The sequence below is a fragment of the Kogia breviceps genome, chromosome X, assembly GCF_026419965.1.
Source record: "Kogia breviceps isolate mKogBre1 chromosome X, mKogBre1 haplotype 1, whole genome shotgun sequence".
Lineage (NCBI taxonomy): Eukaryota > Metazoa > Chordata > Mammalia > Artiodactyla > Physeteridae > Kogia > Kogia breviceps.
In genome coordinates, this window is record NC_081330.1 from 91,521,624 (window position 1) to 91,545,851 (window position 24,228).

Genomic DNA, 24,228 nt, shown 5'->3' on the forward strand with positions numbered 1-24,228 from the left:
AGGTGATACCTCACTGTAGTTTTGATTTAAATTTCTCTAATGATAAGTGGTGTTGAGCATTCTTCCATGTGTTTGTTGGCAATCTGTATATCTTCTTTGGAGAAAAGTCTGTTTAAGTCTTCTGCCCATTTTTGGATTGGGTTGTTTGTTTTTTTGATGTTGAGCTGTATGAGCTGCTTGTAAATTTTGGAGATTAATCCTTTGTCAGTTGCTTCATTTGCAAATATTTTCTCCCATTCTGAGGGTTGTCTTTTCATCTTGTTTATGGTTTCCTTTGCTGTGCAAAAGCTTTTAAGTTTCATTAGGTCCCATTTGTTTATTTTTGTTTTTATTTCCATTTCTCTAGGAGGTGGGTCATAAAAGATCTTGCTGTGGTTTATGTCAAAGAGTGTTTTTCCTATGTTTTCCTGTAAGAGTTTTATAGTGTTTGGCCTTACATTTAGGTCTTTAATCCATTTTGAGCTTATTTCTGTATATGGTGTTAGGGAGTGTTCTAATTTCATTCTTTTACATGTAGGTGTCCAGTTTTCCCAGTACCACTTATTGAAGAGGCTGTCTTTTCTCCATTGTATATTCTTGCCTCCTTTATCAAAGATAAGGTGACCATATGTGTGTGAGTTTATCTCTGGGCTTTCTATCCTGTTGCATTGATCTATATTTCTGTTTTTGTGCCAGTACCATACTGTCTTGATTACTGTAGCTTTGTAGTATAGTCTGAAGTCTGGGAGCCTGATTCCTCCAGCTCCATTTTTCGTTCTCAATATTGCTTTGGCTATTTGGGGTCTTTTGTGTTTCCATACAAATTGTGAAATTTTTTCTTCTAGTTCTGTGAAAAATGTCATTGGTAGTTTGATAGGGATTGCATTGAATCTATAGATTGCTTTGGGTAGGATAATCATTTTCACAATGTTGAATCTTCCAATCCAAGAACATGGTATACGTCTCCATCTGTTTGTATCATGTTTAATTTCTTTCATCAGTGTCTTATAGTTTTCTGTATACAGGTCTTTTGTCTCCTTAGGTAAGTTTATTCCTAGGTATTTTATTCTTTTTGTTGCAATGGTAAATGGGAGTGTTTCCTTAATTTCTCTTTCAGATTTGTCATCATTAGTGTATAGGAATACAAAAGATTTCTGTGCACTAATTTTGTATCCTGCTACTCTACCAAATTCATTGATTAGCTGTAATCATTTTCTGGTAGTATCTTTAGGATTCTCTATGTATAGTATCATGTCATCTGCAAACAGTGACAGTTTTACTTCTTCTTTTCTGATTTGGATTCCTTTTATTTATTTTTCTTCTCTGATTGCTGTGGCTAAAACTTCCGAAACTATGTTGAATAATAGTGGTGAGAGTGGACAACCTTGTCTTGTTCCTGATCTTAGCGGAAATGGTTTCAGTTTTTCACCATTGAGAACAATGTTGCTTTGCCCACTGAATTCTGCCTTCCTAAAATCACTTCACTACACCTTTTCCTCTAATTAAGATTTTTCTCTTTGATTCACCTATCCACTCACTCCAGAACTACCTTCTTTCATCTAAATGTCCATATACCCACCCTAGTTTGAAGCCATCAATGCACATATTCTCTTACCTCTGAACATGCTATTTGGAGGACATGTATATGTGGGTCTCAATTAGGAAGCTGAGATAGACCATAGGGCATCCCAAGGTACCCCTGAGTCCTTGAATGAGGAGATGACATGTATACGTACTTTACACATTTTGTAAAGTTCAAATTTGGGGGTCAGAAAGATTGTCTCCTTTTACACTTACTCAAGGTTCATGAGGTTTTCAGTTTGCATTTCCCTTGTTATTTTTCATCATGTAATTTGCTTCTCCTGGTTAAAAATGCTTCAGCGAATCATGAACCTAGAAAAGAGTCTTACCATGTTTCCAGGTTAGGAGGACCTGGAGAAATCAAAAAGCCCATCAGCTGGGAATACCAATGTGGAATTTCTGCCCATCAGGAAAACCCCAGGGATTGTAGGTAGATATGGAGAGCTAAGAAGAATGAGCATCTCCTTTCTCTGCATCAAGGGTAAAAGGAGGAGAAGGAACTTTTAAGAAAATTAAGAACAGCCATTTGGAGGGGATAGCTTAGGTATATAGTCATCTCACATAGCCATGGGCAAGGAGATGGATTTGTTGACTGTGAAGTACAATCCAACCATCTTAAGCTTTTGAAAGGAACACAGATAAAATGCAAAGATACATTTGCCAGTGTTTGTTGCATAGCTGTGCTTTTAGACTTCCCTTGAAAGCCCAAGACACATGAATGGCAAAGTAGAAAAAGAAGGGATTGGAATTTTTGCTTTAGGATAAGTACATGACAGAAGCTGTTATGTGGGTAGTTGCAGATTTCTACGTTCTGTCCATTGTAAAAGATCTACTCAGTTGGTATGATAAAACCCTGATTTTAGTTATTTATGTGGGAAAATGGCCCTATGATATTTACCTTTATTTCATTTAACTAGTTCTAAGTTTGCAAGTTTATACCTCTAAAACCATTGATTTCTTCCTAGATAATTGGCCCTGAGTTAAGAATACTATTAGTAGAATAAAATGCCACCAGGTAAATGGTGGTGCTTTAGACATGGCAGATTATGGCTGCTCTTGAAACTGTATTTCCCATAGTTGTGGTTAATGCAATACAACAGAAGAGGATGTTTTCAACTCAGTTATCCTTTTTGTCCTTCAAAAATTGCCTCATTTTTTTAACATAAACACTAGAGAGGATTAGATTTGAAATGTCTAGGTGCTAGATTTAAAGAGATACAAACACTTGGGTTCACTAATCCTAACTGTTCTAATCACCACTTGTTCTCACACTGGTTTCTCTTCCAGGCTTGAATAGAACATTCCTCTTACCTTGCCTTAAATATTCAGACCTACCATCAGAAGCCCTTCTGATGTTCTAAGATTCTTTTTTTGAGAGAGAGGGGAGTTCAAAAGTCCCAGCATTATGAGTATCTTTATGGGGACATCAGGCACAGATTCTTCTCCAGACTTAAATTTGATTTTCTATTTATAGTCTTTGTTTCCTTTCTCAGCCACCCCTGTTCTGTTACTCATGGGAAGGAGAGAGTCCGTGCTTGCATGGAATAATCCACAAAAATCAAAAGCACACTAATAGCTGGTATTAAAGACCCACTGGGTTTAGATTATTAGTAGTATGTAAATTATGCTCCCAATTTTGTTTCAAATACCGATTTCAAATCAATCCCCCAATACCCCATTGCAACCACATATATATTTACACTTGATAAGTCTTGTGGTCCAATTTAGGGGTCAAAAATATTGCCATCATATCCACAGAAGGAAAGAAGAAATATGTATTGAATTTCTACTTGGCACTAAGCACTTTCATGTATTCCCTTGATCTTTATTAAGAGTTGAGTGTCACTGTATGTGGTTTTTGTAGGTAAAAATGCTGAGGTTTGTAAGTTAAATTACTTGCCCAAAGACACACACATAATAAGAGATGGAGCTGAGTTTCAAATCCAGGTTTATCTGATTCCAAAATCTACACTCCTTTTCACTGCACCAAATTGGGTTTTGGCAATTGTGCTTAGAAATATAAGGATCTTCATGTGTTTCCTACAACAGCAACTGGCTTTCAGGAGCCAAGTGATAGGACATGGATCCCTGAACATTTGAGAACACCTTTTTTCATTGTCTTCCCCAGGTGTGTTTTACTTCACTCAATTTCATTTTATAAATATTTATCAAGTACCTACTATGCATAGGTTTTGGCACTCTGGGCACTTTGCCTATTGGACATAACTCAGCTATGACATATTTTGTGATTTACCAAGAAAGCTTTATACTGAGGTTTGCCTTCCTGACCTGCTCAGTTTTGAAATAATTTCTATTCCTGGGCCCAGACCCTATCCTTTGCTGCCATGTTTAATTTGGTAGGAGGTTACTTTATGGCAATAGACCTGAGCAACATTAGCAGTTAGCAGTTTTGTTCTGTTATGTCTTTGTCTTCCCTTGATGAAGCAAGTGCCAAATTTTAGCATATTTATCCGCAGCTCTTAGTAAGGAGATGGCAGCTTGAGGAAGGGGCATGACTTGCTTACATAGCAGTTTACTGGAGCTGCCCAAACTGTATGCAATTCATAGTCCATTAATCCACTGTCTTCTCCTGGTGCCATATCGCTGCCCATATTGCACCAATGTACAAATATTTCTGTAAAAACTCACAAGTTGGATCATTCAGATCTCCTGTGGTTCTGTAAACTATCCACCTTCTCTCTCACCCCAAATCAATCCTCACTTTCCAGGAGAGAGAGGCTAGGTGTACAGTATAATGAATAGAAATGCTTGTAGGCTTTAGAATCAGACAGACCTGGATTCAAAGTCATCCTCCTTTGTAACTGTGTGTGACCTTGGAAAACTTGGTTTACCATTCTGAGCTTCAGTGCTTCATCTGTAATATGAGGCTAATAATACTTACCTTGCAGTATTGTGAGTATTAGCACTAATGGATACAACTTGCTTAGCAGGATACCTAACCATAGTGGACATTTCAGAAAAGGTATGGATTTCAGACTTATGTCTGTGAGTACATTATTTGTTAATCATATTATGAGGGGCAAAAGGGGTTAGCTGTGTCTCCATATTTCTCTGTATCAATTTTGGTGTATGTATATTGCTATTAGTGAGACTGTTTAACACTGACTCTCCCCTGCCATCTCCTCTACTCCTTCCCTTTCTTAAGCAATCCTAGTTTTTAGGCCCTGTTTCCAATGAAAGGACAGTCCCCTCCCCCTACAAGAGGACAATTTTGCCTACAGGTCTAGCTGTTCCCCAGATCTCAGTTGATAATCCTTCTCTTCCCGTTTTAGTCAACACTGCCTTCTCCCCAGCAAACTTAAAATAGAGAGTTGCACACATTGGTTAGGGTGCAGTCTCAGAGCCAATTAAATGGTGACTGAGAGATGGTTCCAGGACAAGTGAGAGTCCTATGTATCACTGGTGGGTAAATGAACCTCTTGTGTCATCTGTAAGTCTGTGAGTGTTTTCAGCCACCCCTAGCCACCCCTCCATGCTCATCCTAGTCTTATTTCTTTTCTACTCCTCCTCTCTTCCCCCTTTCCAGGCCTGTCAGCTTGACATAGAATACCACTGATCTCTTTCTTCCTCTCTCCCTCTCTCTTAGTGCATTTGTACTATTTGGTGGCCCCTTCTGAGTAAGCTATCAAGAGTTGAGCAGCACAAAATCCAGATGATAATAGTCAGCTTTGCTGTAAGCCTTGTCCAGTGGGTGTTAGAATTTGATTGCTATAGTTAGTAGCCATTTAGGAGTTGAGCAGTCTTAATCCCTTAAACATAGCCTGGCTAGAGAGGGTGGTGTTGTTCTACGAGGTGTTTGCCTGCAGGGAGAAGTTAGAGAAGGATGCAGGTCTGAATGATGTTTCAACAGGGAAATAAATGAAGGTCTAAAACTCTGAAAAGCATAGCAGTAGGTCTTAGGGTAAAGCATCTGAACAACCCATGGGAAATGGCCCCTGGGAAGGGAGGGGAACAGTAACATCCGTGTTCTCAGTCTTTCCTAGTAAGATCCTTGTAGAATGCTTTTCTACAGTAGATGCACAGCCAAGTTAATTTTTCATTATTGCTACTAAGAATCATCCAGGTCAGAGAAGAGCTTCCCTTAGGACCCAGCATGGTACTACCATCATTAACCATGAGTATGCCTAAAAATGGCACACTTGACTATGCCTATATTTTTACCAAAAGTGATGGCAGAGATTTATACTGCTGGAAGGCAGAAAAGGGATGAGAAGGCAACATTAGGCTTTGAAAATACAGACTATGAATTAAAATGATATCAAACAACACAGAAAACATAAAATATAGAGATACAGTGAAAAGAGCCTTGTGCCAGAGCCAGTTTACAACATGGTGACCTTGGACAAGTCACTTCACTTCCCTGAGTCACAGTGTTCTTATCTGGAAAAGAGTCGAATAGCTGATTCACTTTTTTTTTCTTCTTTTAACATCTTATTGGAGCATAATTGCTTTACAGTGGTGTCTTAGTTTCTGCTTTATAACAAAGTGAATCAGCTATACATATACATATATCCCCATATCTCCTCCCTCTTGCATTTCCCTCCCTCCCACCGTCCCCTATCCCACCCCTCTAGGTGGTCACAACACACCGAGCTGACCTCCCTGTGCTATGTGGCTGCTTGCCACTAGCTATCTATTTTACATTTGGTAGTGTATATATGTCCATGCCACTCTCTCACTTCGTCCCAGCTTGCCCTTCCCCCACCCTGTGTCCTCAAGTCCATTCTCTACCTCTGCAAATTTATTCCTCTCCTGCCCCTAGGTTCTTCAGAACCATTTTTTTAAGATTCCATATATATGTGTTAGCATACGATATTTGTTTTACTCTTTCTGACTTACTTCACTCTGTATGACAGTCTCTAGGTTCATCCACCTCACTAAAAATAGCTCAATTTCATGTTTTATGGCTGAGTAATATTCCATTGTATACATGTGCCACATCTTCTTTATCCATTCATCTGTCAGCGAACACTTAGGTTGCTACCATGTCCTGGCTATTGTAAATAGAGCTGCAATGAACATTTTGGTACATGACTCTTTTTGAATTATGGTTTTCTCAGGGTATATGCCCAGTAGTGAGATTTCTGGATCATATGGTAGTTCTATTTTTAGTTTTTTAAGGAACCTCCATACTGTTCTCCATAGTGGCTGTATCAATTTACATTCCCACCAACAGTGCAAGAGGGTTCCCTTTTCTCCACACCCACTCCAGCATTTATTATTTGTACATTTTTTGATGATGGCCATTCTAAACAGTATGAGGAGATACCTCATTGTAGTTTTGATTTGCATTTCTCTAATGATAAGTGATGTTGAGCATCCTTTCATCTGTTTGTTGGCAATCTATATATCTTCCTTGGAGAAATGTCTATTTAGGTCTTCTGCCCATTTTTGGATTGGGTTGTTTGTTTTTTTGATATTGAGCTGCATGACCTGCTTGTAAATTTTGGAGATTAATCCTTTGTCAGTTGCTTCATTTGCAAATATTTTCTCCCATTCTAAGGGTTGTCTTTTCATCTTGTTTATGGTTTCCTTTGCTGTGCAAAAGCTTTTAAGTTTCATTAGGTCCCATTTGTTTATTTTTGTTTTTATTTCCATTTCTCTAGGAGGTGGGTCAAAAAGGATCTTGCTGTGATGTATGTCATAGAGTGCTCTGCCTATGTTTTCCTCTATGAATTCTATAGTGTCTGGCCTTACATTTAGGTGTATAATCCATTTTGATTATGGTGTTTATTTTTGTGTATGGTGTTAGAGAGTGTTCTCATTTCATGCTTTTCCATGTAGCTGTCCAGCTTTCCCAGCACCACTTATTGAAGAGGCTGTCTTTTCTCCATTGTATATTCTTGCCTCCTTTATCAAAAATAAGATGACCATGTGTGCGTGGGTTTATTCCTGGGCTTTCTATCCTGTTCCACTAATCTATATTTCTGTTTTTGTTCCAGTACCATACTGTCTTGATTATACTGTCACTTGGTACTACCGTCTGAGGTCAGGGATCCTGATTCCTCCAGCTCCGTTTTTCTTTCTCAAGATTGCATTGGCTTGTCAGGGTCTTTTGTGTTTCCACACAAAATGTGAAATTTTTTCTTCTAGTCCTGTGAAAAATGCCATTGGTAGTTTGATAGGGATTGCACTGAATCTGTACATTGCTTTGGGTGGTATAGTCATTTTCACAATGTTGATTCTTCCAATCCAAGAACATGGTATATGTCTCCATCTGTTTGTATCATGTTTAATTTCTTTCATCAGTGTCTTATAGTTTTCTGTATACAGGTCTTTTGTCTCCTTAGGTAGGTTTATTCCTAAATATTTTATTATTTTTATTGCAATGGTAAATGGAAGTGTTTCCTTAATTTCTCTTTCAGATTTTTCATCTTTAGTGTATAGGAATACAAGAGATTTCTGTGCATTAATTTTGTATCCTGCTACTCTACCAAATTCATTGATTAGCTATAATCGTTTTCTGGTAGTATCTTTAGGATTCTCTATGTATAGTATCATGTCATCTGCAAACAGTGACAGTTTTACTTCTTCTTTTTCGATTTGGATTCCTTTTATTTATTTTTCTTCTCTGATTGCTGTGGCTAAAACTTTCAAAACTATGTTGAATAATAGTGGTGAGAGTGAACAACCTTGTCTTGTTCCTGATCTTAGAGGAAATGCTTTCAATTTTTCACCATTGAGAACGATGTTGGCTGTGGGTTTGTCATATATGGCCTTTATCATGTTGAGCTAAGTTCCCTCTAGGCCTACTTTCTGTAGGGTTTTTATCATAAATCGGTGTTGAATTTTGTTGAAAGCTTCTTCTGCATCTATTGACATGATCATATGGTTTTTCTCCTTCAATTTGTTAATATAGTATATCACATTGATTGATTAGTGTGTATTGAAGAATCCTTGCATTCCTGGGATAAGCCCCACTTGATCATGGTGTATGATCCTTTTAATGTGCTGTTTGATTCTGTTTGCTAGCATTTGGTTGAGGATTTTTGCATCTATATTCATCAGTGATACTGGCCTGTAGTTTTCTTTTTTTGTGACATCTTTTTCTGGTCTTGGTATCGGGGTAATGGTGGCCTCATAGAATGAGTTTGGGAATGTTCCTCCCTCTGCTATATTTTGGAAGAGTTTGAGAAGGATAGTTGTTAGCTCTTCTCTAAATGTTTGATAGAATTTGCCTATGAAGCCATCTGGACCTGGGCTTTTGTTTGTTGGAAGATTTTTTATCACAGTTTCAATTTCAGTGCTTGTGATTGGTCTGTTTATATTTTCTATTTCTTCCTGGTTCAGTCTAGGAAGGTTCTGCTTTTCAAAGAATTTGTCCATTTCTTCCAGATTGTCCATTTTATTGGCATAGAGTTGCCTCTAGTAATCTCTCATGGTCCTTTGTATCTCTGCAGTGTCAGTTGTTACTTCTCCTTTTTCATTTCTAATTCTATTGAATTGAGTCTTCTCCCTTTTTTTCTTGATGAGCCTGGCTAATGGTTTATCAATTTTGTTTATCTTCTCAAAGAACCAGCTTTTCGTTTTATGGATCTTTGCTATCCTTTCCTTCATTTCTTTTTCATTTATTTGATCTGATTTTTATGATTTCTTTCCTTCTGCTAACTTTGGGGTTATTTTTTCTTCTTTCTCTAATTGCTTTCGATGTAAGGTTAGGTTGTTTATTTGAGATGTTTCTTGTTTCTTGAGGTAGGATTGTATTACTATAAACTTCCCTCTTAGAACTGCTTTTGCTGCATCCCATAGGTTTTGGGTCCTCATGTTTTCATTGTCGTTTGTTTCTACATATTTTTAAATTTCCTCTTTGATTTCTTCAGTGATCTCTTGGTTATTAAGTAGTGTATTGTTTAGCCTCCGTGTGTTTGTATTTTTTACAAGTATTTCCCTGTAATTGATATCTAATCTCATAGCATTGTGGTCGGAAAAGATACTTGGTATGATTCCAGTTTTGTTAAATTTACCAGGGCTTAATTTGTGACCAGAGATATGATCTATGCTGGAGAATGTTCCATGAGCACTTGAGAAGAAAGAGTATTCTGTTGTTTTTGGATAGAATGTCCTATAAATATCAATTATGTCCATCTTGTTTAATGTATCATTTAAAGCTTGTGTTTCCTTATTTATTTTTGGTTTGGATGACCTGTACATTGGTGAAAGTGGGGTGTTAAAGTCCCCTACTATATTTGTGTTACTGCTGATTTCCTGTTTTATGGCTGTTGGCATTTGCCTTATGTATTGAGGTACTCCTATTTGGGTGCATAAATATTTACAATTGTTATATCTTCTTCTTGGATTGATCCCTTGATCATTATGTAGTGTCCTTCTTTGTCTCTTGTAATAGTCTTTATTTCAAAATCTATCTGGTCTGATGTGACAATTGCTACTCCACCTTTTTTTAATGTTCATTTTCATGGAATATCTTTTTCCATCCCCTCACTTTCAGTCTGTATTTACCCCTAGGTCTGAAGTGGGTCTCTTGTAGACAGTATATATATGGGTCTTATGTTTGGATCCATTAATCCAGTCTATGTCTTTTGGTGGGAGCATTTAATCCATTTATACTTAAGGTAATTATCAATATGTATGTTCCTGTTACCATTTTCTTAAGTGTTTTGGATTAGTTATTGTAGGTCTTTTCCTTCTCTTGTGTTTCCTGCCTAGAGAAGCTCCTTTAGCATTTGTTGTAAAGCTGGTTTGGTGGTGCTGAATTCTCTTAGTCTTTGCTTGTCTGTAAAGGTTTTAATATCTCCATCAAATCTGAATGAGATCCTTGCTGGGTAGAGTAATCTTGGTTGTTGTTTTTTCCCTTTCATCACTTTAAGTATGTCTTGACATTCCCTTCTGGCTTGCAGAGTTTCTGCTGAAAACTCAGCTGTTAACCTTATCGGGATTCCCTTTTATGTTATTTGTTGCTTTGCCCTTGCTGCTTTTAATATGTATTTCTTTGTATTTAATTTTTGCTAGTGTGATTAATATGTGTCTTGACATGTTTCTCCTTGGATTTATCTTGTATGGAACTCTCTGTGGTTCCTGGACTTGATTGACTGTTTCCTTTCCCATATTAGGTAAGTTTTCTACTATAATTTCTTTTTCTCTTCTTCTTTGGGGAGCCCTATAATTCGAATACTTCTGCATTTAATGTTGTCCCAGTGGTGTCTAAGACTGTCCTCAAGTCTTTTCATTCTTTTTTCTTTATTCTGCTCTGCATCAGTTATTTCCACTATTTTATCTTCCAGGTCACTTATCCGTTCTTCTGCCTCAGTTATTCTGCCATTGATTCCTTCTAGACAATTTTTAATTTAATTTATTGTTTTGTTCATCATTGTTTGTTATTTAGTTATTCTAGGTCCTTGTTAAACATTTCTTGTATGTTCTCCATTCTATTTCCAAGATTTTGGATCATCTTTTCTATCATTACTCTGAATTCTTTTTCAGGTAGACTGCCTATTTCTCTTCATTTGTTTGGTCTGGTGGGTTTTTGCCTTGCTCCTTCATCTGTTGTGTGTTTCTCTCTCTTCTCATTTTGCTTAACTTACTGTGTTTGGGGTCTCCTTTTTGCAGGCTGCAGGTTCGTAGTTCCCATTGTTTTTGGTGTCTTCCTCCAGTGGCTAAGGTTGGTTCAGTGGGTTGTGTAGGCTTCCTGGTGGAGGGGACTAGTGCCTGTGTTCTGGTGGATGAGGCTGGATCTTGTCTTTCTGGTGGGCAAAACCACGTCTGGTGGTGTGTTTTGTGGTGTCTATTACCTTATTTTGATTTTAGGCAGCCTCTCTGCTAATGGGTGGATTTTGTTCCTGTCTTGCTAGTTGTTTGCCATAGGGTGTCCAGCACTGTAGCTTGCTGGTTGTTGAGTGGAGCTGGGTCTTAGCATTGCAATGGAGATCTCTGAGAGAACTTTCACCATTTGATGTTACATGGATCTTGGAGGTCTCTGGTGGACCAATGTCCTGAACTTGGCTCTCCCACCTCAGTGGCACAGGCCTGACACCCGGCTGGAGCACCAAGACCCTGTCAGCCACATAGCTGCTCACTTTTCTAGTTCTGCTCCAGAATCACAACAGAGCTCATTTCCTGGGCCCTGGGCCCCCCACCAGACAGCTGTATTCACTTGCAAATGTCCAGACTGGTGGAACTTGTTTTCTGGCTATTGTTGAAGGCCATTGTTCCTGTGAAACTCCAGGGCCAGGGGAATTAGATCCTTTGGTGTGGATGAGTGAGCAAGCCCAACCAGGGCTTAGCAGCAACCCCTGAGGAAGAGAAAGGGTTTGGCCTCACTTTGTTATACAGCAGCAACTAACACAACAATGTTAAGCAATTATACTTCAATAAAGTTGTTTTTAAAAAAAAGGAACTGAACCAAATACGTGCAATTCACACCACCAGTCTCCCCCGCCCCCCCCCCCCTCGCCCTGCCATTCTGCCTCCTTGTGTCAATTGACATAGGATAGGGTATATCTTGCAATAAGACCAGTGGTTTAAACCTTACTTTTTTTTCTTTCAGTGAAGGAATAACTGGTCTTCCATGTCCTTTAAAATCTAAGAGGGATTTTATCTCTGCCATTTATTAACCTATTAAGGGAAGTTACCTAATCTCTCTAAGCCTCAGCTTCTCAATCTATAAAGTGAAGGTTGTTATGGCACCTACATTTTAGAATTGTTATTGGGCTCAAATGAGATACCCCATATAACATGATTTAACACAATGCTTCCCACATAGTGAAGACTCATCAACTGTTAGTAATTCATATTACTACTACTATTACTACTGCTACTACTACTCCAGAAAGCTTATCCCTGGTGGCCTCCTTTTACCAACTGGCACAGCTTTTCAACTTTGTTACCTGGCCAGTAATTTCTCTATAACCAAGGCCCACAACATAGTTTCTTCCTTGACAGATAAATGTCTCCTGCAATCACAGCTCTTTCCTCCATTTTCCCTCCAGATTTTGTGGGCTGTCAAATTACCATACCTCATACCCTCTTGCCTCCACATGAGGCAATTTTGTTCAGCCAGGGACAGTCCTCTGCTCAGAGGCAGCAACGCTATCCACAGCTTTAAGCATTGGGTGGAGTCTCCCATGGGTCTGTCCCTCACCCTGCCCCCAAGCCCTTCCTACCCCTGAGGTGTCCTTACCTGAGACCTTGCTCCTGCTCTCACTTACCACTGATGGGGCAAAGTGGGCAAGCACACACACACACACCACATGCACACAGGTTGCCCATTCCCCCCAACACACAACCACTAGTGAATTACTGAATTTCTTCTTGCCTAGACTACTATTACTGCAAGAAGCAAGCAAATCAACTGGTTCTAGCATCAGTTTCTGTATTCCAACTTCATGATTCTTGTCAACACCAGTTCATAAGGCTGAGAAAAAAATTAAAATGAAAAGTCACACATCCCCTCTTTATTATCTAACCACTTCATCCCCAGAGGACCTGTTAGTGAATGTAGTTTTAGATCCTGTATGCATCTTCAGATGGCTATCTGCATGGGGCCAGTTTAGCAATAAGGCAATGTCCCCAACTCCCTAAGAATCTGTGGTTAGGTGATATGGGCTCACCACGCCTACTTTATTAGAGGCACTTGAAGCCATGATTGGAAAGAGGTATTTCTAAAGACCAAAGCACAGGAAACACCAATTGAGTCTTCATTGCTTTACTCTCTGAGTGAGTTGTAGCCAAATGAACTACATATTTTCATACTTGCAAGGTTCATTTTGGCCTTAGGTTGCAAACATTTAAAAATACCTCTAAAGGCTGAAGTTCCCATGTTTAGGAGCTCCTAGACGTGGTCCAGCATATTGTCACAAAGTATCAAAATACGCAAAATATGGGATTATGACATTTCAGGCCTCTCTCCAAAAAACTGAGTTTTTTTCCTCCCCTTTGTGAAATCATTTGTAGTACATGGTCTCCCTCAGCTAAACAAGTGGGAAATCTGCAGACATTACTGGCCATGGCTTTTCCTCCTGGGTGAAAGTGGCCCCTAGGGGAAGAAATAAGTGGACTGAATTGATCCTCAGGTTAGACCTGACACCCAGGCCAGATCATTATAACCATCATCCTGTAGATGCTTAGGATTTGGAAGGGAGAGGCAGTAAAGCCAAACAGACCTAGTTTTAAACCCCAGCTCTGCCACTCACTGTGACTTAGAACAAAACACTAAACCTCTCTAATCCTCAACTTCTCCACCTCCCCAATAGGACTGTTTCTGTGGGCATTAAATGAAATAATGCATATAAAGCAAGAGCAAATAGCAGACATTTGTCAGCCAGGAACAACTCTCTTCCTCTGGAGTGGGATAATTGACGAGAAACTTAGAGAAGATGCTGCCTTGGCTGCTTCTATGAGGACATCGCCAGAGTCTGAACAGGAGCCACTGGTCTCACAGAAGGTGGTTAGGATAAAGAAGACATGTGGCTTGGTGGTGGGACCCAAGGGCTAGAAGCAATGGGGGGAGTGTCTCTGAGAGAAGAAACATCCACAGGATGTTAAAAGAACCTATCCATCTCTGGCTGCTGATGGTCAGGTGAAAGGATGGGGAAGAAAGCAGTTGGAAGCAGGCATGTTTTATAATTCCTTGTAATTCAGTGACACTAGATATGATAGTTGCTGTCCTGGCCTCTGTGGCCTTGGTTAAGTTGAAGACCAGTGTCCAAAATTCCCTGATATCTTTCCTTTAGGGACTTTGTGTGACCACAGAACTTCCTTTTCTAGGCAGCAGCAACTGCAGCTGTAGCAACAGGGGTCTTCTGCTAAGCTTCTACTTATACCACTCCTTTAACTGGATTTCCTGCTTCTGAGATTTTGGTTCTCCCAAGGCTCAAAAACAATCCTCCTCCCCCTAGTCGACACCTTTCATCTTCCTTTCATTTGCAGAGCAAAACCAGCTTTTTGCAGGAAGCCTTCCCATAAGCCACTCTTCTCAAACTCCAAAGCTCTGACCCAGTCTGTCCTCTTGATCCCAGTCTTGGAGTCAAGCCATGTTCCTGCTGGTATCCTCGCACCCCTTTCCATGCTCTTCTTCTGAAGCCCCTCAAAACTATACACCTGTTCCAGGAGGTGCTGCCAATATAGAGCAAACTCAGTGGCTGTGCTTATAGGGCCCCTCCACTCACATGCAGGAGGTCAGAGAGGATTCCCCACACCACTGAAATAGAGTGGCCAGAAGCCCAGTCCTGGTTCTGTCACAAATCTGCTGTTTGACTTGAAGTGTAGCCCCTCTGGGACCCTATTTTCATCATCTTTAACAGGGTGGGGAGGGAGATTACGCATTGCTAAGGTCAGGTTAGCTCTGAAAGTTAAAAGGCTGTTTTGTGGCAAGAGCACAGACCTTGAACTACATAGACCAAAGCTTGTATCCCCACCCAGAGCCAAGTTACTTATAGTCTCTCCTAGCAGTGAAATGGCTTGTTCAAGGCTGCACAGTTCAAACCTGTGTGTAGGTCTGGAAGGACTCAGCCAAGCTCTTCCCACTTTGTGGTTGGTGTTAGTCCCACGGCAATTACCAAGAGCCAGGTTACTGCTTTCTGCACTTTGTCAGCCCGGGTCCAAATTGCTCATCTCCTCCCCAATCCGCAAGCAATTAATGGCCCTTACCATTCCTAGGAAACTCCAATAACAGAAAAAGAAAAACAACAGAGAGATTTGAGAAGACATATGTTTTTAGGCTTTTTGGTCCCAGTGGACTAGTTTTAAAGTTACCAGGCCTTGATATTTATCTTATCAATGTACTCACACCAATGCAAAATGACATGTATATACAGAGTCATTGCAGTATTATTTGTAATAGAATAAGATTTTAAACCATTGTCCATCAATAGGGAACTGTTTAAATAAATCATATTATATCCATACAGCAGAATGCTATGCAACTGTAAAATAAATGAGGCCGCTCAGTATATACAGATATTGAAAGGGCTCCATGATATATTAAGTGTAGAAAGCAAGAGACAAAACATCATGTGCAGAAAGAATGTTATGATTTATGTGAAGAAAGAATATATGTGTATACATGTGTATAAAATATCTTTGGAATGATATGGAAGAACTGGTTAAAGTTTTTACATATTCAGAGAAAAATGTAACATCATTTTCAACTGTCTTTTATTTCACTCATAGAGAGCAGAGATGTGGTTGAGGCTCTATAGTTAGTTCTTCCTTAGCACAGGAAGCAGTGGGAGGGATTTGCAGCTATAGTCCTTGCAGACATGAGCAGCAGGAAGACCTAACACCTGAGTGCTAGGGTGACAAAAGGTCTCAGTTTGCCCATGACTCTTCTGGTTTTAGTACTGAAAGTCCTGGGAAAACTGGGACAGTTGGTCACCCTATTCCTCATTCTTCTGCTTCAGCCTTTAGCCAGCCCGGCTTGCTAGTGCCAGAGAGGGGAGCTCCCAGTAGTAGGATGAATGGAGTGCTTGCCTCCACAATCCACAAGGGACTCACACTTATAGAATGGCTAGCAGGCACATGCTCTGAAAGGTATTCTCATCTAACAGACAAGGAAATTGAGGCTCAGAGAGGTTAAGTGATTTGCCCAAGTTCACACAGCTAGTAAGTGCTGGAGCCAGTCTGTCTGACTCCAGCTACATCAACAGGACCCTGGGGAATGTAAAGCTTTCAGGAAAGGAGCGGGCCTGGCCTTTCTTAAAGCCTAAAGCACCCATAGTTGCATTTTAACCAAATCAAACATTGTTTCTCTGAATCAACTTTGGCAGTCCTGTGTTAGGAAATGGCTTTCTTCCCATCACCCCAGCCCCCAAAGCAAAGAGAATACATGTTCCAGGTTTTGGACTCAAGGTTTTGGAGCCATAGACAGAAAGCTGGCTTCTCTAGCTGTGCTCATAGTGGAAGTCTGGTTTTCACTGGAGGAATGATAACCTACTCATCCCAACTTGATCCAGCCTCCCTTCCAAGAGCCACATGAGAAAGTAAAACAGCAGAGCAGCCAGCTAATAACAGGTAGTGGTGTATGTTATGATGCTTGCCTACTTTTTGATTGGGTGGGGGTGGAATTCAATTTGGCTATGTAATAGGGGCTTCTTTTGCTAGGAAAGGGTAAAAGAATCCTCCAAAGCCTCATACAACAAAAACCCACCGAGCCACAGAAAACAGACTTAGCAGATAGTAGAAGCTTTGGGGGATTTCAGAGGAGCACAGGAAAAGGTCATAGAAGCAGCGGTACTTGCCTTTTCCCAATTAAGCAGCAGGCAGGTGTTAATTATATATAGGCAATTGGACTGCTTTATAGACCCTGTTGAGGTATTTTATAGAATATATTTTATAAATATGGAGCAAGGGAATGCTTACCATCACTGTTGGCAATTAATTTGTACATGCTGAGTTGCAGAGCATTGGGGAGAGAGATCACTGGTACCAGAGAGCAGGAGTTTCTGGGAATGATGAATTGGGGGATTGGCTTATTAAAGAGGATGCAAAAAGAAACTGCTTTCTCTGCAAGGGCTGCCACATGTTAGGCAAAGACATTTTGTGCGAATGCTGTACTCAAGACCTGAATTAACTATGCCTCGATGAATCCCACGCTCTTGGATTTGAATGAAGTCAATTGATATCTGTGGTGATTGAATTCAGCACCACACTCACTCCCACTACTAAACTTCCAGACTTGAGAGTTTAAGAGTAGAGACGTCAGTGCTATTTGGATTTTAATATCAGATAGAACTGTCTGCAGTATGTTCTGGTTTAAGAAGCATTAGGTGGATCACATGGCATTTCAGTATGTACAAGGATCCAATGATCCTTCCTAACGTCTTTCTATCTGCAGCATCACACATATTGCTACAGGAATGTGACAGCTTGGACCAAGAGGGTTACAGATGTGCCTCATTTTATGAACTAACTGTGTGCCTGCAAACTTGGCCACCAAAAAACAATTCCCATATAGAATCCTGTTCTTCATTGCCTTCCATAATAACACTGGAGATGCATTCTTCTGACCAATATTGTAGCCCCAAGATGCTGCAAAATCTCAAAAATGTCAAACATTGACAATCTTACTTGAGAGGAAAAATGTCAGATATCTTGATAATGTCTTAGAAATAAAAATATAAGCCACTGGGACTTCCCTGGTGGCGCAGTGGTTAAGAATCCGCCTGCCAATGCAGGGGACACGGGTTCGAGCCCTGGTCTGGGAAGATCCCACATGCCGTGGAGTAACTAAGCCCGTGCACCACAACTACTGAGCCTGAGCTCTAGAGCCCATGCACCACAACTACTGAAGCCCATGTGCCTAGAGCCCATGCTCTACAACAAGAGAAGCCACCGCTATGAGAAGCCCACAATGAAGAGTAGCCCCTGCTCGCCACAACTAGAGAAAGCCCACGTGCAACAACAAAGACCCAAAGCAGCCAGAGGAAAAAAAAAATATATATATATATATATGTATATATATGTCACTTAAAGAAACTGGAGTTCAGGGTGTCTTTCATAGGAAAGAACTGAGTTAGATGCCTTTCACTACCTACTTCAGAGGGGTGCTGGGAAGATTCAATAACAAAAGTAATAGCACTTTATCCATTCCAAAGTGCTGTATACATGTGAATTCTCCTTACTCTTCTAGTTATTCTTGGACAGTCACTTTAAAGAAACAAGAGAACTACTGATCTAGAAATTGGAAGTAACACTCCACATGGTTGTGGCAAGGGGTCAATGAAATGATGTTATCTGCAAGAAATCAGGAAATGGAAAGCACTGTGAAAATCCTGTTACAGGATAGGCAAGGGCTCTTCCACTAATGCCTCACTTTACAGGATGTATTTGCTTGTTTGTTTGTCTCTTCCAATTTTTTAAACATATTTATTGGAGTATAATTGCTTACAATGGTGTGTTAGTCTCATGTCCTTGTTAAGCTTAGTGACCCTAGGCAGGTAAAGGTTCATTTGCATGCATATTTTCTTGACTTGAGATAATATATTGATTGAGTGATTTTTAGCTTCTTCTTGTTTAAACTGGCTTCTGGGAGATGCTTGTTGGGTTTTTAAGTAAACCATGGTTTATTTAGAAACATCTCCCAAAGGGGGACAGAATTTAAGGGGAAAGAAACTACAGGAAATTTACCTTCTCCCAACCCAGGCTTGGATATTTGTAGAAGTTCAGAGTTGACAATATAGAACCTGTGTTTAGAACTTAAGAAACTCTTATATGGTCTTCTAACCTTTCTCCCTCCAATACATAAATAAAGCTATCTGCTACCAACTTGGTAATATATATCTCACATGTACAGGCTCCTCGCACACAAACTCTGAACTCATACACTGTGACATCTTCTATCGCCAGGAATACCTACCACTCACTCACTTTGTCATCTTGAGAAATTCACAGTAGTTATAGTTCAGAAATTGCAAACTGGTTGCCTATGGGCAGATTTTGGCCTCATCCATGTTTCATTTTGGCCCTCACAAGTTTTTTTTTTTGGTTTTAATTTAATTAGTAGTTAGTATTTCCATATTCCAAAACTTCACACAAATTTTCACCTGGATTGCCAGCTTGTCTTGAAATATGGGATGAACTGGTAACACCAGTCAGCATTCAATCACAATCACCTAGAACTTAGCAGCAGCTGAGCTTGGGCTCCCCAGTTCCCCTGATAGGTTGTTGACTCTTCTGTTACCAGCTAGCCTTCTACGAGCATTGAGTAGACAGCCCAGCACTTAAAGCTAGTGCATTCAAAGCAACCAGTTTAGTATCATGGAACGGAGAGGAGTTAATTGTGACTTGGCTGGTGTACCCAATGGCAGGATGTGTGAGTGGATAGCCACTATCTTAGTGGAACCTCTCATTTGAACCAGAAGAAAACATTTAGCACAATGAACATGAAGCTCCCAGGGCTTTTTCAAATGGTTCTCTGAGCTCACATAACTTCGTGTTTATCTACATGGATTATCAGTCCCTCCCCTCTCCACTCCCACTGTCCATATCTCCATATCTTTGCAACACAGAACATGCCTGTAACTTCTTTAGCTGCCCTGAAGGGCCTAGCAAAAGGTAGAGTCAATAGTAGAAGCTCAGAAAATACAAATGAAGTACTCTATCCCTTATAGCTGCACCATGAAGTCTTTGTTTTCTTGACTGTGACAAATGCTGAGTTCATGGAATGAGAACTGAAGGTTTTGATGACTTGCTGTGTCCTCAGATTAATGGATTAATTAACTAATTAATTAATTGGTTTGTTGTGTCCTTAGATGGATAACAGGATGTTATTTATTAGCAGGGCACAAGTAAGGGAAGAAAAGGGAACATTTCTTAAGTACCAGGAGGGGGAATTAAATAGTACTCATTACTACGGGTTGATGGAAGGAAGTAGCTGGGGAGAAGAGGCTGAATTCTACTTACTTTAGTATGTCAAATCAACAGGGTATGGGAATTTTCTGAAGGAATCAGAAGGCCCAGGGTTGTGGAAATCTTCTGGAGAAACAAATCCCCCTCCTTGTTTCATCATTGCCACCTCACCCCATCATCCTACCCCTGAAAGCAACAGAAGGATAAGAGAGCTAGGCATGGCAACAGGGGTAAGAAAAAATAGTTGAAGTTAAGGGAGGTTTTAAACTGAAAATGGAAGGAAGGGTAAAATATTCAGCCAAAAACTGTAAATAGGCTATTACAAGGGATACTATACATGATAAAATAAGAACAATGGAAGCATTTAGTAATTGACAAAGTAGAATAACTTGGAAAAGGGGCAGAATGGGTGTGGCTTCAGTTGTACAAAGTTGGAGCACTTAAAATTTTGAACTTAAGTCTTTAGCAGAAAGGGGTAAATATGACTGCCTAGGTCTCATGAAGACTTAGTGTAGAAGAATATATGGCATAAAGGTAAGAAGGTTGGATAGAGAAAACCAAACACCATCATTGAGAGTGTATTCCATAGGCTATCTGACCAGAGAAAAGAAAGAGTGATGTAATCACAGTGTTTACACAAGAGTTGTTTTCTCATTGATGACTCAATTTCAACAATTTAAATGTAATTTCTCACTCTCCATGCCACCTTCAACCTTCCCACAAGATCTTATTGATTTCTTGTCTTGACTCCTTGGCACCATTCTTTTGTAAACATATCGAGGGTGGTACAATAACCTTGAAACTCCCATAAGTAATCAAGACAATTCACATAAACTTTGAATGCTATGAACTATGTTTCAATTGACATACAGAGGTTCTGTCCATTAGTACTAACTTACTGGTTAAATAATTTAACAGGTAGTGTAATAGATGTGTGTATATTTGGGAGAATGGAAGTAGCAAAAGATTGTTCAGACAGGGTCCCAAATTTAAATACCTGCTGGAGTTGGGTGCCCCATCTGAAGGGAGCAGCTGCTACTCTCTTCCAGCAGGTTGTTGCCATGTGAGAAGATAGGTCCACTGTTACCAGCTGTTCTGATTTTTAAAAAATGGAAACTTGGATTTTTATTTGAAATTTTCTGCCTTTTAAATATGAACTAATTAAAAACTGAAAAACATCAGATGGGCCAAATAAAACACTTCCACAGCCACCAAATGGTGAATTCTAATTTAGATGTTGTATGGAATTCATAGTAGAGCTTTGATCCAATGACTTAACGTCTGTCTCTTCGTCCATTCAGCATGGGCTTGGTTGCAGCTTGGTGGGTGTGAGTACTTCTCCCAAATGGTAGTCTTGCATATTGATTTGTATTCTATAAATGTAACTGAGAACCTCCCCAATAGTAACAGTGGTAAGTAGACTCTATGCTTGGTTAGAGTCAGTCTATCTGACAAGTAACTGAAAAATCAGTTGGTCAGACTATGAGATATGTAAAGAAAGTAATCAAATGGTAGTTCCTTTTTGGTGCCCTTTTTGCTCTCACCAGATCATGAATCCCTTGAAGGCCATGGTAAAGACTTGGGATTTGGTTCTAAAAGTGTTGGGAAGCCATTAGAGGCTTGTGAGCAGGGAAGGAATGTGATCCAACTTAACATTCTAAAAGGAACACTCTAAAAGAACAGAGAGGAAGGCCCTGTCCAGGCCTACAACCTGGAGACTTCCAGAAAATCTTCCTTTACTGAATTCAGCCTCTTTCCTGACCATTTGTTCTTCCCTAGGAATGTAGTTCTTATATTTATGTGTTCCATCCCTCCTCCCCACCTCCCACCACCAATGGAGATGTTCTCCATGGTTCTTGGGCCATGTATCCTTAGAAACTTAGAGCCTATATCATCCTGAATGAGTTATCCAAGGGTAATCAATACTCTTTCTGATTGAAGTAACTTCCTTGTGTTCTTGCCTGGCCCTTGGGCCATTCCTCAGATATGTGACAGAGATAGAGCTTTCCAGATACCTGATCTTGTCAAATGAGAGGACAAGTGATATGGTCTTGCAAATTGATCTAATTACTCAACACTATGCTGCTATCTTTCAGAAAATATTGAAAGAAGGACCTCTGCTGAAGAACTGTAACTCCTTCAAGAGGTGGAAACTCAGATATTTTCTGGTTCGAGGACAAAGGCTCTGCTTTGCACACCATCCTGCGGTAAGAGAATATATATATATGCATATATATATATATATATATATATATATATATATATATATATATATATATATATATATATATACATATATATGTATGTATGTATTCTTGTCAATTGGGTTAGTGGGTGGGTGCCAGGAAATGTTTTGTGGGGAGATGGGCCAACATGTTGGCAAGCATTAAGGTGGCTAACCCTTACCTGCCCCACTAGGCCCCTAGATAGACCATATCCCATTATCTTATCCAGTGTAAACCTTTAGTTTTGAAAAATTCTGAACTACCTAAACCTTCCTATAAATCCACATAAAAGTTTGGGGAAGAGTTGTGTTTTTGGTTTAGTTTGGTTTGTTTTTTGTTTGTCCCATGATATATCAATAAAAACCATGATGCTAAATAAATCCCAGCTCAAGCCAAAGAAATAATTGGATCATGACTGCCAAAAATGCCTAATAGTGTGCCTGTGTGTGTGTGTTTAACTTTTAGTGTCTCTTTGCCATATTAACCAGACGGTTCCTTTTCCCTCTCCCTCTTATACCTTTCCAGTTTGCACGCTTTGAAACAATTGATCTGTCTCAAGTTGCCTTGGCAGAAAGCAGCTGTAGAAACCTTTGCCACAGTTTTTGTGTAAGTAAGATTAGGAATGACTGAATGGGCAGTGGTGGGAGCTAGCTGGGAGGAGGGGTTGCCATAACCACCTGTTGCCTCTTTAAAGTTCAGATTTCCCAAGTTTCCTTTGATCCCAAAGTGCGTATGGAAATCCACTTAAAGTAGCATTGCAAATGAATCCTAAAGATTATTCATGTGAATATTTTCTACCAGCCCACTGATGGGGGAAAAAAAGTGATGGCCCTGTTCCCTATTACCAGCCTGATATAAAGCTGAGCTGATTTGGGGGCGGGAGGAGTGGCTATTACAAAAATCAATCCTCCTGGTGAAGATAATTTAAATGAGTGTCATTGGGAGGCTTTCAAGAGACTGCTAATATGTTGTAGAATATATCAGGATAATCAAGCTACATAACATTCTCTCCTTTGATGAAATAGATAAGAACCTAAATCCAAACTGAAAGCTATCCTATGCTGAGATTACTGATGAGAGTACTTCAAAGAAAGCAGAGGATTTTCTAGAGAAGTATTCAAGGGCTTGTCACTGCTGAAATGTCATAAGGCTTTGGTCATTTACGTAAATCCAGAATAGAAAGCTCACTGAAAAATAACAAGTCCATTGGCCCAGGAATCCTCCTACCCACCTCCTCCCAGAAATGCTTTTTCTCAGCCTCAGTGGTGGGTTATGACCAGGGTTCCTCTTCAGGCAGGTGGAGAGTGGTACTTAGCAGACATGGCTGGTCCACAGTCTATTCTTCTTTGAAAGGAGAGCAGTTGGATATAAGAGGAAGATCCTACTCTCATTTCTCTCTCATTACATCATACTGACCCAGGATAAAGCTGAGGGTTCTGTTGACCCAGTCCCAAAAATCTTAACCTTTGGGTGATGAGCATGCAAGATAATGTTTTTGGTCTCCATTCTACAAAGAAATTCCAAAGGCTAGGTTGCCCCTTAGCCTAATTAAAACACAGAGGAACTATTCATCAGCCCCACACAAGAATGAGTTTGGACCAAAGGATCAGCTATTGTCACAATTCTCACTAGTTCCTATTGCCATTTATCACAGACACATGCACAAGGAGAAAGAAATTGCTTGTTGGTGTGGTAAGCTCTAGCTCCAAGATTTGGGCTTGGGGTGGGGGCCGCTGGTAGTGAAGGCAAGTAGGGCCATTGAAGCAATGACTGATGCTACAGCTATGCATGCTCCCTCCTGCCCTCTGAGAGAAGATGAAGCCCTGATCATGGTCTACCTCTGCTAGACCCTCAGCATGGCTTTCTTATTGTTCCTGCAAGGTTTTTGCACCACGCAGGATTAAGAGAGATGATAGTAAAATCCTCTTCAGGTTGTCCCAGACCATAAGAAAGAAAGAAACTGGATTTGTAGTTTCCCCACTCCATTCTCACTCTCCCCTCAAACAGAAAGAGGCACACCCTGATGAAAAATATACCCTTTCACCATTTTCAAGTAGATAGAGCAGCAGTAAGCAAGTAGGATTTTCACGCAGCCTCATTTGAATAACAGATGGGTGCATGG

The 24,228-nt window shown here is 40.0% G+C and overlaps 1 protein-coding gene across 1 annotated transcript in view; it reads left to right on the forward strand.

The window, feature by feature from the left end:
• Positions 1–24,228, forward strand: part of DGKK (diacylglycerol kinase kappa) — a 176,908-nt gene that overhangs the window by 30,245 nt on the left and 122,435 nt on the right. Inside the window, exons 2-3 of the mRNA XM_059049722.2 lie at positions 21,978–22,088; positions 22,632–22,712. Coding sequence (XP_058905705.1) covers positions 21,978–22,088; positions 22,632–22,712 — 192 coding nt within the window. The remainder of the gene's footprint in view (positions 1–21,977; positions 22,089–22,631; positions 22,713–24,228) is intronic.